At 39.9% G+C, this 19079-nt stretch overlaps 2 protein-coding genes across 2 annotated transcripts in view; one reads left to right on the plus strand and one right to left on the minus strand.

Moving 5' to 3' along the window:
* Nucleotides 1-929: 929 nt before the first annotated feature.
* Nucleotides 930-11130, plus strand: LOC306751025 (RAC-beta serine/threonine-protein kinase-like; the record flags this gene model as incomplete). Its single annotated transcript, XM_079234534.1, has 13 exons — nt 930-975; nt 1099-1227; nt 1498-1609; nt 1980-2130; nt 2758-2889; nt 4375-4440; nt 4939-5007; nt 5092-5214; nt 6632-6760; nt 7964-8178; nt 8294-8381; nt 8894-8996; nt 9107-11130. The coding sequence occupies 13 exons, from the start codon at nt 930-932 to the stop codon at nt 9184-9186; spliced, it is 1443 nt and encodes a 480-aa protein (XP_079090660.1). The 3' UTR covers nt 9187-11130.
* LOC306754031 (uncharacterized protein) overlaps nt 9905-19079 on the minus strand; it is a gene marked incomplete at its 3' end in the record, with an annotated part of 46510 nt that continues 37335 nt past the window's right edge. The window contains exon 5 of the mRNA XM_079237943.1: nt 9905-9918. Coding sequence (XP_079094069.1) covers nt 9905-9918 — 14 coding nt within the window. The remainder of the gene's footprint in view (nt 9919-19079) is intronic.

Here is a 19079-nt window from a genome sequence, read left to right on the forward strand (position 1 = left end):
ACTTAATCTCCCGTAAATGGTTCGTTGAAAGTTAATGTATCACTGTTAGCATTCCGCTAACAGCTGTCAGCGTTAAAGCGCTAACAGCTCGTTAGCTAGCTAGCTAACTAATGCTAGCGTTAGCTGTCAACCTTATAAAAGCTAAACACTGATTTATTTGGTAAAATCAAACATTGAACCAGATTTGCGAGCGATTTGGAACCAACTGAGCCATCACGTTAACGTCCTATGTGCTTCTGGAAAATGATATTGATATGTGGCAACGTCACAGTTTTTGCAGAGGTGCTTTTACGTTTTGTTTACTCAGTTCTGCCTACAGCAACACGGGGATGTTAATGAATAGTGTCCAGTTCGTTTCACGTCATCTGATTCACTTGTTTTCTGGAAAAGGTTAGCAGCTTGTCATCTACAGATGTCACTTTAATGGTAGCATTCAGAATGACACAACTGAACAATATAATAATTAGAACCATACTATTCATTAGTAGTGATTACAATATTATCGTTTAGTTATTTACAGCCCTGCTGCTACTGTTTTAACATCATCATATGGTATAGCTTGCCCTCTTGACTTGGTAAAGGGACCGTGTTATGAAAGTCTTCAAAAGTACTTCATTACATAAAGTTAAACTTTAGACGCACAACAGATTGTGTTTTTAACTTTAACTTTATAAAACAATGGTCTGGAAATAAAGTGAATTAAATTGACCTCTGTAACGACTGTTGACTGTCTACGCTACTCTATTTTGTTTAATGTTTTCTTATTTGAAAGTATTTGAACATGTTGTTTTCTTTGTTTGCTTGTTTCATTCAGCAGGTGCTGTGCAGATTTGAGAGCTGTTACTGAGACTTGAACAGGCCAGAGATAAATCCACTGTTCCCCTACCCAACCTCCTGTTCCTGACCCTCTCTGAATGACATCTCTCACCATGAATGAAGTGAATATAGTCAGAGAGGGCTGGCTTCACAAACGAGGTAAGGAGCATGATGTAAGGTCGAGGGAAATACACTACAAGTGTTCTTAAAGGAAACCCTTTGGAGCTAAAGGATTAATCTAAAAATGCCACTGTGCCTATTGATTGGATGTACTTGATTCAGGTGAATATATCAAAACATGGAGGCCGAGGTATTTCATCTTGAAGAGTGACGGTTCTTTCATCGGCTACAAAGAGAAGCCTGATCTAAGTGACCAGATCTCACCACCACTCAACAACTTTTCAGTAGCAGGTCAGTCCTCCAGATGCTTACCCATCATTGTTTTCCTCTGCAACCAGTGCTTTCTGCTTTTCAAAGCTAGATGGCTGTTTTGACTTCCATACAATTCATTGTTTAACACGCATCGTAGTTTCCTGTCAACATCCATCTTTGTTTTAGTTTTTTATTGCCATCAAAACATATTGACAGTTATTTAACATTACAAAAGAAAACCACCTTTAGATTGGGCTTCACTTGTACCTACAAACGAAAAACAATTGTTCTTCATTGTGTTTTTCACAGAGTGCCAGTTAATGAAGACTGAAAGACCCCGGCCCAACACATTTGTCATTCGTTGCCTACAGTGGACAACTGTTATTGAACGCACCTTTCACGTGGACAGCAATGAGGAGAGGTAAGAACATGGTCAAATGTTATACTAACAATACGTTTTTTACAAGCCTTGTGTCAAACTATGGAAGCCTGTTTTTCACACAGCCTGTTCCGCCTCGTTCTGTATGAAAGCTACGGAGGCTGACAGTTGTTCCACCGCTTACCCTCCAAGTAAAGTACTGGCATATAACAAAGGACGGAAAAGTTGCCATTTTCTGCACATCGTTTACGTTATACGTCACGCTAGAGGTTGCCGCTGTGATGCTGGCGTGTTTTCTGAAGTCACACACAGGGTCGCTGTTGCTTGGTTCAGTGTCTGTGAAAAGACTCTGAACTTTGGTGTATCTGTTTTGATATAATGCCAAACGATATTTGGGATTTTTGCCGTTCAGAGAGGAGTGGATGCGGGCGATCCAGTCGGTGGCAAACGGTCTAAAGATGAGGGAACACGAGGAGGAGGAGCCAATGGATCTGTTTGGCTCGCCCAGCGAAAGCAGCCTGGAGGAGATGGAGGTGTCCATGTCCAAGAATCGCTCCAAAGTGGTGAGACAATCCGTGTTTGGAAACATAGAAGCTTAAGTTTGATGAAATCCAAAAGACTGTATGAATACAAGTTAAAAAATGTCCTTGCAAGGATATTTGGTAACCTAAACAAGGACACATTTTGATGGGTGCTATATTCTATTGACATTGTTTTCTACGGTATGATTTCTTCAGACCCAGACTAGCGTTTGTCTTGCACACAGTTTCCCTCTATACTAATACAAATGTGAATTTTAAAGACTGGAGTTTCTCAGTTTTGAACAGCATGCAAGTTTATTGCACGAATAATGAGCTGCAGATTCCGCTGATAATTCTCAAGACTACCAGAGACTCTTTCACATTGTCACATGGGTGCTGTCAATGTATTTTTCCATAGATGTCATTGGTCTTTCTAAAAGTCTGACATTTAACACTGGGGTTTTATTTTTGACAGTTTGAAGGATTTTTTTAAATGTATGATGGACATACGGACAACATCTTAACTGAACCTTACCAAAAAATGTGCAGATAATGTAGAAGAGATATGTGACTTGTATTAAATGCTCATCTGTTTTTTTTTTTTTATATGTCAACAGAATTATTTAAAAACATGATCCCTAATGAGTTCTCACCTTCTACACATTACAGACAATGAGTGACTTTGAGTACCTGAAGCTTCTTGGGAAGGGGACATTCGGGAAGGTGATTCTGGTCAAAGAGAGGGCCACCGGAGTTCATTATGCCATGAAAATACTGCGCAAAGAGGTCATCATAGCCAAGGTAACTCCAGAGTTTGTTAGTTTTATTCCGGTTTTTTTTCCGTTAAGGGAAAAAATCGCATTCGTTTTGAAGGTAAAATGTTTTATTCGATACTTTTCGTGCATCAATTGGTGCCCTTGCTCGGATAAAAATGATGGCCCAGAATGCACCAAACTAAACCACTGCCCCCGGATCCCCATTATTTAGTCCATTAATCAAGTTTAAAAAAGAAGTTCAAACATTCTTTACACTCAACAACCAGAGAAATCTGTCTGAGAATAACTCGTAATAATGAATGTTGATGCATAATGAATACTGATGATTACTATTCCTTGTTTTATGTGCTATTTGGGGTAATGCATATGAGTACATATTTGGTCAGCTATACGAGGAATGTTGGTAATTGGCAGAGGTAGAAGAAGAAACAGCCTAAAAAGGCTTTTCAGCATTCAGATGTTTACTTCAAGTGCAGAGTGAAAGAGAGGAATTATCAGCACAATGAATGTACTCCAATTGACTTAACGTCTGTTCAAGTGGAGCTTAACTTCTAGTCTGATGCTGGATAGTTTAATAAATAGTAATCTATTCTGTTTTAATCATTATCTTTAGTGAGCTCAATCTGCAACGTCATTAGTAACAATTATGTTATGTAGTTGTAGTACTACAATCTTTTTCCCGTGAACTACAGTTGAGTTGCATGTTTTAAGGCCGGGTTGCCTACCTCGAACACGCTACCACATGAGCCACATTTATAGACAGTATTCAAGGTCCGCACAGTTGTTTTTAATTGACCTCAATGTAGTCGACACATGACTATTTTTTGTCTCCTCTTCATAAGATTTTGATAGTTATAAACGGGTAAAATAGCAATACAATGTCAAAAATTGTCTTTATTCTTGTTTTATAATTTCATAAATACAACAAACTATAGTTGTTTGTGTATATACATAAAACTTCAGAAGCTGTGATATCAAATAGCTTTTGTGGCTCAAGAAACTTTTTTTTTTTTTGTGGAAAAAATGGCAAAATGTCTCTTTGGACAGGAAAGGTTCCTCACCCCTGAGTTAGGGGCAACGGTTGTCTACAACACCTCCTTAATTATCCGTGCCTTGGAATTTGAAGTAATGCATGTATTTATTTTTCCCAAACATGGATACTCTCGAACATTAAGGAAGGCCTGTCTGTCCTTGTCTTCCTCCTGAACCTCACTCTTGTTTCTTGGCTGCTCTACTTTCTTCTTTTCAGGTTCAGTTCTGCCTTAAAGTGCGTTGTACTGCAGAACTCCCACTTTCAGGGTTCCACCTCACCCACAGTTGTTACTCGGAGGTTGTCAGTGCACATACAACCCCGGGTGTTGGAATGGAAATAATGGCTTTCAGAATAAGAGACTACTGTTTAAACTTTGCTGTCGTCAGATTCAAAGATCATATCAAACTAGATAGTCAAGCGTTGTTTTTTTATACTGCATGTTTTCGGTGTTTCTGATAATAATGTGTTGGTTGGCAGGATGAAGTGGCCCATACAGTTACAGAGAGCAGAGTGTTACAAAACACACGACACCCCTTCCTCACGGTAAGAACACTTGAAGGAGCCACCTGGTAGTATCACGATACTTGAGTCCCAATACGATAGCATCACGATACTGCGAAATTAACGCAGTAAAATCTTAGTTTGTCCAATACTACAATGATTAAATACCTGCAAAACCCATTGTGGGTTACGTATCCAGTGCTAATTAGTAAATGCTAGAATGCTAAACCAAAAGAGTGGGAAGGTTTTCCTTTTTCGATGTGAGGTCCCGGGAATTTGGGGCTATACAAATATATTGAATTTAAATTGACCTGCTGAACAGTGTTCTTGTCATTGTTAGCTTTTAGGTGAAAGCAGTGGAAGTACAGCCTCACTGTTGGACGTGTCATTTACAGTGGTTCTCAAATCAGAACCACTGTAGTGGAATGTCTCAACATTTGCTATGTTCAATCCTCAGTCACACAACCAGAGTTCACTCATCACTTAGGGGATTTCTGGGAAACTCGCCTGCTGTAACTTGTGATCATTTCCTTCCTGCAGACACTGAAGTACGCTTTCCAAACTCACGATCGGCTCTGTTTTGTGATGGAATACGCCAATGGAGGCGAGGTGAGACCTCATGGAGATGCACTAAGTGTCACTCGACGTCAACAGCTTTCCTTGCACATTCAAACACTGCCCTTTCCATTCCAGCTCTTCTTCCACCTGTCGCGGGAGCGAGTGTTCACAGAGGATCGGGCGCGCTTCTACGGGGCTGAGATTGTGTCGGCGCTCGAGTACCTCCATTCACGCGACGTTGTTTACCGGGATCTGAAGGTGAATATACAATATTCATACCATGTGATGGATTCTGGTTTTAGATTTTACTTTTTAATCCATAATTCAAGCATTTAAAAGCATTTGTCGGCAGTTTGTTTTTATTGATACTTCAATCAAAGTTACATTTCCAGTAGAAATTCTCTGGAAATGTTAATCGTTCACTGTTAAATTCTGATGTAGTTAAGAAATGGCTTCTGAAATACAGCCTGAGTGGTGTCTGGAGCGCATTGTATGTCCACATCTAGTTATTTCCCTTGTATAACAACGCAGAGTGCTCCTTTGTTCCATCAAATGTAGTTGAACAATAACTCTTGACAGGTAACCCAAAATATCTGTTGAAAGTACCGTGAAAGTACCGTAAAAGTCGGGTTACAAGCCGCTCCTACCTCCGGTGAGTGTCCCGTTCTAGCAATCTAGGAGCAGCGCTACTGCTAGCTAGCGCTACTGCTATGATTTTTCCGATTCTTTAGGTCCTAATCTTTCCAAAAAGCTGTCGTCTTAGTATGTGGGCTGTTGTTAGGGCTCCATAATACAGTTTGAGGAGGCATTTTTGGGAAATCTTGCTCATATCGTGCTGGATGTTCATAGTTTTGATCAAAATATCTTTTAAAACTGTTTTTTTTTTTTTTTTTTTTGCAGATATACATTTTTTTCCCAAGACTTTGCTGAACAGATACATACAATAAACACAAGTATTGGAATTAATTTGGGTCAATATTTTCCAAACAGAAAGAACCAATAGATGAAATGGGAGTAACAAATATTACAAATATTATTCCTAAGATTAGTTTCTGTCTGGCCACCCCTTCAAAACCCTGATGTGCACCGTTTAAATATTCTTCATATCAATATGATTTCATCAACCAGCACTAAGAATACAGACCACAGATAGACTTTGGCTCAGATCAAGCTAAATGAATCTTAAGCCTCACTAAGTTACCATGTATTTTGGGGCAAATTAAGACTTTTTATCAAACTAAAAAACATGGCTCATCGAGTGCTCAGCTCTCTTTCTTTCTCCAGCAGAAAATGTTTGCCTGATGGAAGAAGTCTTCAGTTACAACACACATTTGGGGATAAAATGCAGCGCTGAGCTGCTTATTGATGTGGCAGAACTCAGTCAACGACCAACGATGTGCTCATTTTTCCAACTGGTTATTGGCCACTGATTTGGTGCCATTGGCCAGCAGGTGTCACTAATTGCTGAAACATGGCTCTTGGAGGAAGCCCTGAGTTGGCTTACAATAAATCACTCTTCAAGTGAACTTTAACTTAGCAGCAAATCTCAGCAGGAATTCCTGACTATTCAGTGGCCCCATTAGTTTGATAAAAAAACTAATTAATTCTCAGCTCAAAAGCTGTCGTAGCCATGAAAGAGGCCCATCTGATGTGTTTGTCATTTACTCTCTCTCAGCTGGAGAATCTGATGCTGGATAAAGACGGCCACATCAAAATCACAGATTTTGGCCTCTGTAAGGAGGGCATCACCCCTGACGCTACCATGAAAACCTTCTGTGGGACTCCTGAATATCTGGCACCTGAGGTAAGATACTGAAACTGACTGGGTAGTACACGTGTGTGTGCGTGCTATTTTTTATAATTTTGATGTGCTATAGACCACAGTTCTACTCTGCTTTATACATACGGGGTCTGGTGTTGGACCTGACTGGTGGGATGTTTATTTTACGCACAAGAAGACCACTCAATCTCTCAGAGCATGTTTTCTCAGTGTTTGGATGTCGGCTGCTGTTGTTCCAGTATTTAAAGAGGGAGACCCTCTTTCTACCTCTAGTTACAGACCCATCAGTATCCTGCCAACAGTATCAAAGGTTGCAGAGAAGTTGGTAGCTGAGCAAATTATCTTCCATTTGAATACCAGCCATTTTGCTCTTCATCCAATGCAATTATTCTACTAAAACAGCCACTTCACAGGAACAAATCGAATTTTTATTGATCTCAAGAAGGCAATTGACACTGTTAATCATAGTTTTCTTTTGTCTAAGTTGCCCAGCTACAATTTCTCCTCAGGTACACTTAAATGAATTGAATCGTCTTTGCTAAATAGATCACAGTATGTCTAAATACAGAACAATCAATCTACTGCACAGGCATCCCACAAGGATCTGTCCTGGGCCCATTGCTACTTTCCTTATATATCAATGATCTGCCATCATCATGTCCTGATACCAATATCCAAATGTATGCACTGTAACTTACTTACGTTGGAAATGAAGCCACTAACTCCATGGTTTATGTAACTGCATGGTTAAAGCATTGCTGTTTACAACTTAATGTATCCGAAACAGTATCTAATGGTTTTTACCAAAACAGAGCCGGATGTTTTTGTATCTCGGGAGAGGCTTCAGGTTGTACCTGAATAAAAGTATCTTGGAGTACTTTTTTGATTCCAAATTATCATTTAAATCTCAGGTGAAAAAGGCCTTAACAGAGGCAGCTAAGACATGTATGCGTTCTATGGTTGTTTCCCATATAACTTACTGTATAACAAACTGGTCACAGTCATTGTGTAAATGTACACTCAAGATCCTTGATAACAAGTCTGTTCTCTCTCATCATTGCTCTATACTAAATAAATATAACTTGTCTAGTTGGGAGAACATGATTTAAATATGTCCATGTTTGTCTCATGTACAATATTATCCATAGCTTGGCCTCTCCTCTTCTCACAAGAGGTGCAGCAAGAGGGGATTGTATTATCTCACTCAGACAAATGTCTGTTTCTCAGGTCCTAGAGGATAACGACTACGGCCGGGCAGTGGACTGGTGGGGTCTGGGGGTCGTCATGTACGAGATGATGTGCGGCCGTCTGCCTTTCTACAACCAGGACCATGAGCGCTTGTTTGAGCTCATACTCATGGAGGAGATCCGCTTCCCCAGGAACCTGTCGCCTGAGGCCAAGTCCCTGCTGGCCGGCCTGCTCAAGAAGGACCCCAAACAGAGGTACTGTGTGTGTGTGTGTGTGTGTGTGTGTGTGTGGGGGGGTGTGTGTGTGTGTGTGTGTGTGTGTGATGGGAATGCCATCTTAATTCTTACATGATCGTGTTTGGACTGACAGGTTGGGTGGAGGTTCCAACGATGCCAAAGAAGTAATGAGTCACAAATTTTTCATCACCATCAACTGGCAGGATGTGGTGCAGAGGAAGGTAAGACATTGTGAGACTAAGGAAGTGAAAGCTAGGCTTGCTTCTAGTCATATGGGGTGATATCAGACACTTTTATTAGGCTTTAATAAATGTTGTTCTCTGTAGCTTGCTTTATGAAAACCTAAACTCTAAAATGCACTTCTCCTATAATGTCTTACTGCAACTAAGAAAGAGTGTATTCATCTTTCTATACTTGCATGATGGAAACCCTGAGTATCCTGAATTCCAGAGACGGCAAAAAACAACAATGGTGGAAAGAGAAACTAATAGAACTTGTATTCTTAACATTACCAACATAGAAACCCTGTTGAGTTTAGCTATTTTTATATTGATATCTCGCTGTCGGTCAGGAATGATACAACCCTGCTCCGCCCCTAGTGGATATAATTGATATTCTTCAGATATGAACAAAGCACACAGACAGTATGTTAAACAGTGCCTACATTTAGTCATAAATCCAGTGTTTGTCCAATCAAAGGGCATTTTACTAAACTTCTCCCCTTCATCATCAGCTCACCCCACTCTTCAGACCACAAGTGACTTCAGAGACAGACACCCGGTACTTTGATGATGAGTTCACAGCACAGACTATCACGCTCACTCCTCCAGACAAATGTAAGTGTCCTCTGACTGGACAGCGACCCTGTGTCAGTGCCTGATCCACCAGAGTCCATGATCACAGTCTGGGACTGGAATGTGACCACTGACTTCTGCTCTTCTTACAGATAACAGTCTGGACTGCGAGGATCCCAGCCAACAAGCACATTTCCCCCAGTTCTCCTATTCTGCTAGCATAAGAGAGTGATAGCATCTCTGCCACACACACACAAAAACACAGGAGATATGAACACCTGAGCCACATCCTTGCAGGTATAAAATGAGCAGAACCTCCATCTCCAATGAGGTTTTAGTCCATCAGGATCTAAGTGCCTCAGCTGGTGGACATATTGTTCACTACACCACGGACAAAGCCTGGCCACACTGGCTATACTGTATCAAACCGGACTTCACATAGTCATCAGCACAACTCAACAACACAATGCCTGTAGCACCTTTGGATGGCCTATAAACAACTCCTGCTGCTTTTTCAGACTGTAAACCACCAATCGTTTTAATACACTGTTTTTATGCTCTTTACGGAAGCCATACAGTTCCTCCATGATGCTCTTCTTCAGAGCTAGCTGTTACCACCGGTGATAGATAGGTTGGTATCTGAGGGAGGAAGCAGCGGGGCAGTTTGTTGTGTGTTTTTCTCTTAGGTGTGTGTGTGTGTGTGGATATTTTTTTCCTCGTGTTTTTTTGTTGAGAAAAGGGCGTCATAAAATCCAAACTGGATCATCAGTTCAGTCAGTGAGTCTGTGAGAGCATGAGCTTTCGCGTGTCTTATTACGACGCTCGACATGCATCAGGAACGACGGATGAATTGATAACGCGTAACGAGCCGCGTTGACTAAGCATGAATTGTCCTTTTGTAAACTGTTTGCAATGAAAACAAATCACTTGTTTGTTAGTTTGCTTTCATCTCAGAAATTGATCTCTGTGAACAGACATGTCAGGTGTGATGCGTCAATTAATGGGAATTGGGAATACCTTAATGCACAAGGTGTATGTTATTTTTAAAAGTTTTATTTTTATTCCAACACATTTTGTATCTGTCTTGATCAGCAATATACACACCATCCATGTGATTTACGAGACTTAATAAGCACTTAATGATTGGAAGCAGACCTCATATTTCTCAGATGGACCGTGTTCATAATGTAGCTGAAAGCTTCCTGGATTGGTTTTGGTGCTTTTTTTTTAATTTTTTTAAACATCTCATGGAAATCTGACACAGAGTTTCCCAAACTGAGAGATACCAACTGTCCGATTCTTAATCCTGATACAAACAATGTATTTGTATTACATAAATTATGAGGAAAAAAAAAAAGTAGAAACCCTCAACGTTAAAGTATTGCATCTGTCCTGAAACTCAGGTGTTGCATCGGCACTATTTCTGAAAAGAAATGGCACCAAACAAATAAATTCACAGTGCTTTCAGAGCACATGTTCATATTTGAAGTATCATCCCTTCTTAGCATTCAAAGCTACCACTGTAATATTTCCAATTCACTCATACCTTTTATTATAACGTATCTTTGTAGACTTTCTATGAAAGTAGTCTTTCCTCGGATCAGAACCCACCATTGAGACGTAACCTGTTTGAATGCCCTCCTGGTTTATTGTGTATCTGTCATCTCTTTGTACATCACTGCTGCTTCTCACACTTGTCTGAGCTGGACAGTCATCCACGAGCTGTGTGTATCATGAACATGGTCCATTGTCAGATTTAGTGTTTGAGTGCAATGACCTGCAATATGTCTTTTCATTATTTCCAGTTCCTACCATCTATTATTAATTGCTGCACATCATTAAATGTTAAAACCGTTAAGATTTGCAATACTGGGTTTTATACTGTACATGAATATGCACCCAACATTGTATTGGTGCTATGCTGATGAGTCACTGGTAGTGCATAAGGAGCTGGTGCAGACAGCCTGCTTCCTGTGCTCACAGGGCTCCTATCACATCTGCTCTTTTGAAATTGTTTTTGTTATTTTTCCTCATCCTTTCATGTACCCTGAACCTCCTTCACTGATAGTCTCCAATTAAGGAAATTCATAATGGTTGAAAGAATTGTATATGGTTTCAATTTATTTCAATTTGTCTATGAATGTAATGTGGAAAGACTGATCCAATACACATTGTAACTGTCTTAATACAGCCTTATGTTTGTGTCTTCACTTCTTTCACCCCTCCACTGTAAGGTGCTCATCAGTGTGTGAATGGGTTAGTCCAGGTCATCAGTGTGTGAATGGGTTAGTCCTGTCATCAGTGTGTGAATGGGTTAGTCCTGTCATCAGTGTGTGAATGGGTTAGTCCTGTCATCAGTGTGTGAATGTGTTAGTCCTGTCATCAGTGTGTGTGAATGGGTTAGTTAGTCCTGTCATCAGTGTGTGTGAATGGGTGAGTTAGTCATGTCATCAGTGTGTGAATGGGTGAGTTAGTCATGTCATCAGTGTGTGAATGGGTGAGTTAGTCCTGTCATCAGTGTGTGAATGGGTGAGTTAGTCATGTCATCAGTGTGTGAATGGGTGAGTTAGTCCTGTCATCAGTGTGTGAATGGGTTAGTCCAGGTCATCAGTGTGTGAATGGGTTAGTCCTGTCATCAGTGTGTGAATGGGTTAGTCCTGTCATCAGTGTGTGAATGGGTTAGTCCTGTCATCAGTGTGTGAATGTGTTAGTCCTGTCATCAGTGTGTGTGAATGGGTTAGTTAGTCCTGTCATCAGTGTGTGTGAATGGGTGAGTTAGTCATGTCATCAGTGTGTGAATGGGTGAGTTAGTCATGTCATCAGTGTGTGAATGGGTGAGTTAGTCCTGTCATCAGTGTGTGAATGGGTGAGTTAGTCCTGTCATCAGTGTGTGAATGGGTGAGTTAGTCCTGTCATCAGTGTGTGAATGGGTGAGTTAGCCCTGTCATCAGTGTGTGAATGGGTGAGTTAGCCTTGTCATCAGTGTATGAATGGGTTAGTCCTGTCATCAGTGTGTGAATAAGTGAGTTAGCCTTGTCATCAGTGTGTGCATAGGTTAGCCCTGTCATCAGTGTTTGAATGGGTTAGCCCTGTCATCAATATGTGAATGGGTTAGTCCTGTCATCAATATGTGAATGGGTTAGCCCTGTCATCAGTGTGTGAATGGGTTAGTTAGCCCTGTCATCAGTGTGTGAATGGGTTAGTCCTGTCATCAATATGTGAATGGGTTAGTCCTGTCATCAGTGTGTGAATAAGTGAGTTAACCTTGTCATCAGTGTGTGAATGGGTTAGTCCTGTCATCAGTGTGTGCATGGGTTAGCCCTGTCATCAGTGTTTGAATGGGTTAGCCCTGTCATCAATATGTGAATGGGTTAGTCCTGTCATCAATATGTGAATGGGTTAGCCCTGTCATCAGTGTGTGAATGGGTTAGTTAGCCCTGTCATCAGTGTGTGAATGGGTGAGTTAGCCCTGTCATCAATATGTGAATGGGTTAGCCCTGTCATCAATATGTGAATGGGTTAGTCCTGTCATCAATATGTGAATGGGTTAGCCCTGTCATCAGTGTGTGAATGGGTTAGTTAGCCCTGTCATCAGTGTGTGAATGGGTGAGTTATCCCTGTCATCAGTGTGTGAATGGGTTAGTTAGTCATCAGTGTGTGAATGGGTTAGCCCTGTCATCAATATGTGAATGGCTTAGTCCTGTCATCAATATGTGAATGGGTTAGCCCTGTCATCAGTGTGTGAATGGGTTCGTTAGCCCTGTCATCAGTGTGTGAATGGGTTAGTCCTGTCATCAATGTGTGAATGGGTTAGTCCTGTCATCAATGTGTGAATGGGTGAGTTAGCCCTGTCATCAGTGTGTGAATGGGTGAGTTAGCCCTGTCATCAGTGTGTGAATGGGTGAGTTAGCCCTGTCATCAGTGTGTGAATGGGTTAGTCCTGTCATCAGTGTGTGAATGGGTTAGGCCTGTCATCAATGTGTGAATGTGTTAGTCCTGTCATCAGTGTGTGAATGGGTTAGTTACTCCTGTCATCAGTGTGTGAATGGGTTAGTTAGCCCTGTCATCAGTGTGTGAATGGGTTAGTTACTCCTGTCATCAGTTTGTGAATGGGTTAGTTAGCCCTGTCATCAGTGTGTGAATGGGTTAGTTAGTCCTGTCATCAGTATGTGAATGGGTTAGTAAGTCCTGTCATCAGTATGTGAATGGGTTAATTACGTCCATGCAGAATTAAACTCTATTTTTCTCCGTGACTTTTTTCTTTAGTTTTATTTATCCATGGACAGTTTATTGAGGGCTCTGTGAATCATGATGAGCCACCTGCGGGGAAAGAGGCTTGACTGCGACGTGATAGGATGTGACGCACATTTTATTTAATCCTTAAACCTCAAACTGCGAGATAAGAGGTGCTCTCTTTGAAAGATTGTCGACTGGGTACAAAATGTAATATTTTTTTAAATGTATTTATTTATTTTTTGTCAAAGCCTCAAGGAGCCGTGAGTTGCCGACCCATGATCCACATGGACGATGTCTATGTTACACACATAATAGTAAAGGTATTGATGTATATGGGAAACAGTGCACACTGCAATAATAAAGGCTGTATAGCAGACGCATGGTTAACAGATATATTAAATCAAACATTGTATCTCATCATATCGTATTCTTGTATTTCAATATATGTAAGTTCACTAGCTTTGTAGCAAATGGTAAAAAAATAAAAGTACACAATAGTATAATAGTATTTTAATAACAAGCAGCTTAATATAAGTAAATCAATATGGATGCAGAAAAATTATGTAAAGGTGTGCACAATTGTATTTGCCTTAAATTGATTGTATACACGTAGAACTCATTTTTATTTTATTTCTTTATTTTATTTGTGAATGATTTATTTAGTTTTCCTAAATACAATGGTAAATGAATGAATATTGTCAAAGCGGATCAAGAAAAGCAATCTAGCAGCAGAAACAACCAAAAGAAGGCTGTCACACATGGTTAGTTCTTCAATATTATACACTGTAAATTAAGTTTAATAGATTGAAGTATTCAATCTTAAAAAAGGTTTAAGTGCACTATTAAATCGTATTTTGCTCACCAACAAATGACAATGTTTTGCATATGCAAACAAACCTGGTGCAGTAACCAGTACAATATATATATATATATATATATATATATATATATATATATATATATATATATATATATATATTTATATATATATATATATATATATATATATATATATATATATATATATATATATATATTTTTTTTTTTTTTTTTTTTTCAAGACACACAAGGCTCACACATGTTGCACTTTAATCTGCAGAAATACTTTGACATTTTGAGTTACCATGTTAGTGCCCATGGGGGTTTAAACAAGTGTTTAATTCCCCTTAAAGGCATACTATGCACAATATATTGTTAAGATTATGACAATCCTGCATCATTGTGACATATTAAAAACCTGACATCAGGATGGTAATTTAAATTGGTATCTGTTCATTCTTGATGTGATACACATTGACTGATACTGTGTTTCAAATGTTAGGAAATGTCTCTCATTTGTCCTCTTGGAAGACTGGCTTGCAGCATGCACAGCAGTGGCAGCAGCATCGGTAGCAGTAATGCTGGAGCTGACACAGAAGTCCACTGGACATCTCTGGAACTGCCTCAGTTTCTTCTACCTTCATCTGCCCTTGATATGTTTTGGCACTAGCATGTTCTGTTACCTGCACTGTTGCATTCCCTTTGATCAACTCGACCTGGGAAGTTTGATTTGCTTTGTCACTAGTTGTCACTGTCCTTGATACTTTGTCTTTGACACAGAGTTCCTCAATCTCACGGAGCATCTGATCCTCAAATTGTTGGAGCTCTGTGTATTTTTCATCGAGTGTTGTGAAGCCTTTCGCACGCTCACTCTGGGAAGTCATGTCCTTACTTTGTCCTTTTTTCAGTTTCTTCTCCAATGGTTCCTTTTCATTCTGTGACCTAGTTATCTTAACAAAGTGACTGATCACCTTTAATCTTTTCTCGAGGTGGATTCTCATCTCATGACTGATGCGTTTCAACTGATCAATCTCTTTCCGGTCAATTTGTGTGTCCTTCCAGATCTGTCGCAAACTATCTCTTTTTGAGATTTTCAAGTCTGTAAAATCATCTTGATCTGAAACTGACTCAAACGTTGTTGCAAGTTTCTGTTTCTGTTCATTTTTCACTTCATTCTTGAAGTGCATCAGCAGACCTTCCCTCTCAGTTTTCAAGTATTTACCTTTTCTTCCAAAATGATGTGTATCTCCCTCTAACTTCCACTGATGTTCAAGTATTTCAGTCTGGATTGCAACATCAAACTTAAGAACAGCCTTTTCACGGATACATTCTAGAGGCTTATTCAAATACTGTTCCTCGACATCTTTCTCCTGGAGCCATTCTTTTACAATCTCAGTTTGTACTTCCTTGTCAAACTTCAATGTCACCATTTGTTTCTTCTGTTTCTGCAAACGGTCAAAAGGAAGCATGTTGCCAGATGTCGGCCCTGATGTATTCATATTCTTAGTGAAGTCTTCCAGTTCTTGAGTTTGTCTTTTGAACTCATCTTCCTTGAGGTCTTGTTCTTTTTGTTGTAAGATAAACATGTTCATGTTGTTCTGAAGTGTGTCTCTCTCTGTCTGAAGTTGAAGGGTCACTTCTTCAATTATTCTTTTCTCTCTTTGTATCTCATCAAGCTGACTCTCTGCAAGTTCCTTCTTCTGTTGTAGCTCAGTCTTTGTGATTTCCAGCTTGAAGCTTTCCCCTTTCATATCTTGTTTCTCTTGTTCTAACATGTCTCTTTGTTTCAGGATCTCAGACCTCATCAAATCCAAGTCCAGTTTCTCTTTGTTCATCATCTCACTCTCTCTATCCAGATCATCTCTGTCTTTCTTCAGCTCTGCCTTCAGTTTGTTACCATCTTGTTTGTCCAAATCAAACTTCTGCTTCCATTGGGTTTCCATGTCTTCTCTCTGGATGGCCATGTCTGATAGTACACTTCTCAGACTTTCCTTTTCTCTCTCTATCAGCTCAGTGTAACAAGCCATGTTTTCCTTCTGATCATCTTGAGCTGCAAGCGTTTGTTCCAATACAGAGTACAGCATTACTGTCCCTTCATTGTTTTGTTGTAATCTTTCCATCTTCCTTTCCATGTCCTTACTCATCCTTTCATTCAGCTGTTGAAGTTTTAATCTCAGAGTTTCAATTGATTTCATTTTATTCAGGAGGTGATCTTCTCTTATTTTCAGTTCAGACCTTTCTCCATCCAATCTATCTTTTTCAGTTTCCAACCTGTGTCTGTCCATGTCAGTACTACTCTTCATCTGACTGAGTTGTTCTTTCTCTCCATTGATGGTGTTCATGGCAGCTTCAACCTCTTCTTTCTTGTTATTGAGATCCTTCCTCCAAATATCCAGTTCCTCTCTTTCAGCCAGTACCATGTTCTTGCTGGTTTCCAGTTCTTGTGTTTGTCTTTTGAACTCATCTTCCTTGAGTTCTTGTTCTTTTTGTTGTAAGATAAACATGTTCATGTTGTTCTGAAGTGTGTCTCTCTCTGTCTGAAGTTGAAGGGTCACTTCTTCTATGTTTCCTTTCTCTCTTTGTATCTCATAAAGCTGACTCTCTGCAAGTTCCTTCTTCTGTTGTAGCTCAGTCTTTGTGATTTCCAGCTTGAAGCTTTCCCCTTTCATATCTTGTTCTAGCATGTCTCTTTGTTTCAGGATCTCAGACCTCATCAAATCCAAGTCCAGCTTCTCTTTGTTCATCATCTCACTCTCTCTATCCAGATCATCTCTGTCTTTCTTCAGCTCTGCCTTCAGTTTGTTACCATCTTGTTTGTCCAAATCAAACTTCTGCTTCCATTGGGTTTCCATGTCTTCTCTCTGGATGGCCATGTCTGATACTAGACTTCTCAGACTTTCCTTTTCTCTCTCTATCAGCTCAGTGTAACAAGCCATGTTTTCCTTCTGATCATCTTGAGCTGCAAGCGTTTGTTCCAATACAGAGTACAGCATTACTGTCCCTTCATTGTTTTGTTGTAATCTTTCCATCTTCTTTTCCATGTCTTCACTCATCCTTTCATTCAGCTGTTGAAGTTTTGCTCTCAGAGTTTCAATTAAATTCGTTTTATTCTCGAGGTGATCTTCTCTTATTTTCAGTTCAGACCTTTCTCCTTCCAATCTATCTTTTTCAGTTTCCAACCTGTGTCTGTCCATGTCAGTACTACTCTTCATCTGACGGAGTTGTTCTTTCTCTCCATTGATGGTGTTCATGGCAGCTTCAACCTCTTCTTTCTTGTTATTCAGATCCTTCCTCCAAAGAACCAGTTCCTCTCTTTCAGCCATTACCATGTTCTTGCTGGTTTCCAGTTCTTGTGTTTGTCTTTTGAACTCATCTTCCTTGAGTTCTTGTTCTTTTTGTTGTAAGATAAACATGTTCATGTTGTTCTGAAGTGTGTCTCTCTCTGTCTGAAGTTGAAGGGTCACTTCTTCAATTATTCCTTTCTCTCTTTGTATCTCATCAAGCTGACTCTCTGCAAGTTCCTTCTTCTGTTGTAGCTCAGTCTTTGTGATTGCCAGCTTGAAGCTTTCCCCTTTCATATCTTGTTTCTCTTGTTCTAACATGTCTCTTTGTTTCAGGAACTCAGATCTCATCAAATCCAAGTCCAGCTTCTCTTTGTTCATCATCTCACTCTCTCTGTCCAGATCATCTCTGTCTTTCTTCAGCTCTGCCTTCAGTTTGCTACCATCTTGTTTGTCCAAATCAAACTTCTGCTTCCATTGGGTTTCCATGTCTTCTCTCTGGATGACCATGTCTGATAGTACACTTCTCAGACTTTCCTTTTCTCTCTCTATCAGCTCAGTGTAACAAGCCATGTTTTCCTTCTGATCATCTTGAGCTGCAAGCATTTGTTCCAATACAGAGTACAGCATTACTGTCCCTTCATTGTTTTGTTGTAATCTTTCCATCTTTCTTTCCATGTCCTTAGTCATCCTTTCATTCATTTGTTGAAGTTTTTCTTTCAGAGCTCCAATTGATTTCATTTTATTCTCGAGGTGATCTTCTCTTATTTTCAGTTCAAACCTTTCTCCTTCCAGTCTATCCTTTTCAGTTTCCAACCTGTGTCTGTCCATGTCAGTACTACTCTTCATCTGACTGAGTTGTTCTTTCTCTCCATTGATGATGTTCATGGCAGCTTCAACCTCTTCTTTCTTGTTATTGAGATCCTTCCTCCAAATATCCAGTTCCTCTCTTTCAGCCAGTACCATGTTCTTGCTGGTTTCCAGTTCTTGTGTTTGTCTTTTGCACTCATCTTCCTTGAGTTCTTGTTCTTTTTGTTGTAAGATAAACATGTTCATGTTGTTCTGAAGTGTGTCTCTCTCTGTCTGAAGTTGAAGGGTCACTTCTTCAATTATTCTTTTCTCTCTTTGTATCTCATCAAGCTGACTCTCTGCAAGTTCTTTCTTCTGTTGTAGCTCAGTCTTTGTGATTTCCAGTTTGAAGCTTTCCCCTTTCATATCTTGTTCTAACATGGCTCTTTGTTTCAGGATCTCAGATCTCATCAAATCCAAGTCCAGCTTCTCTTTGTTCATCATCTCACTCTCTCTATCCAGATCATCTCTGTCTTTCTTCAGCTCTGCCTTCAGTTTGTTACCATCTTGTTTGTCCAAATCAAACTTCTGCTTCCATTGGGTTTCAATGTCTTCTCTCTGGATGACCATGTCTGATGCTAGACTTCTCAGACTTTCCTTTTCTCTCTCTATCAGCTCAGTGTAACAAGCCATGTTTTCCTTCTGATCATCTTGAGCTGCAAGCGTTTGTTCCAATACAGAGTACAGCATTACTGTCCCTTCATTGTTTTGTTGTAATCTTTCCATCTTCTTTTCCATGTCTTCACTCATCCTTTCATTCAGCTGTTGAAGTTTTGCTCTCAGAGTTTCAATTGATTTCATTTTATTCTCGAGGTGATCTTCTCTTATTTTCAGTTCAGACCTTTCTCCTTCCAATCTATCTTTTTCAGTTTCCAACCTGTGTCTGTCCATGTCAGTACTACTCTTCATCTGACTGAGTTGTTCTTTCTCTCCATTGATG

This window comes from Taurulus bubalis, assembly GCF_910589615.1.
Source record: "Taurulus bubalis genome assembly, chromosome: 2".
In the NCBI taxonomy this organism is placed as follows: Eukaryota; Metazoa; Chordata; class Actinopteri; order Perciformes; family Cottidae; genus Taurulus; species Taurulus bubalis.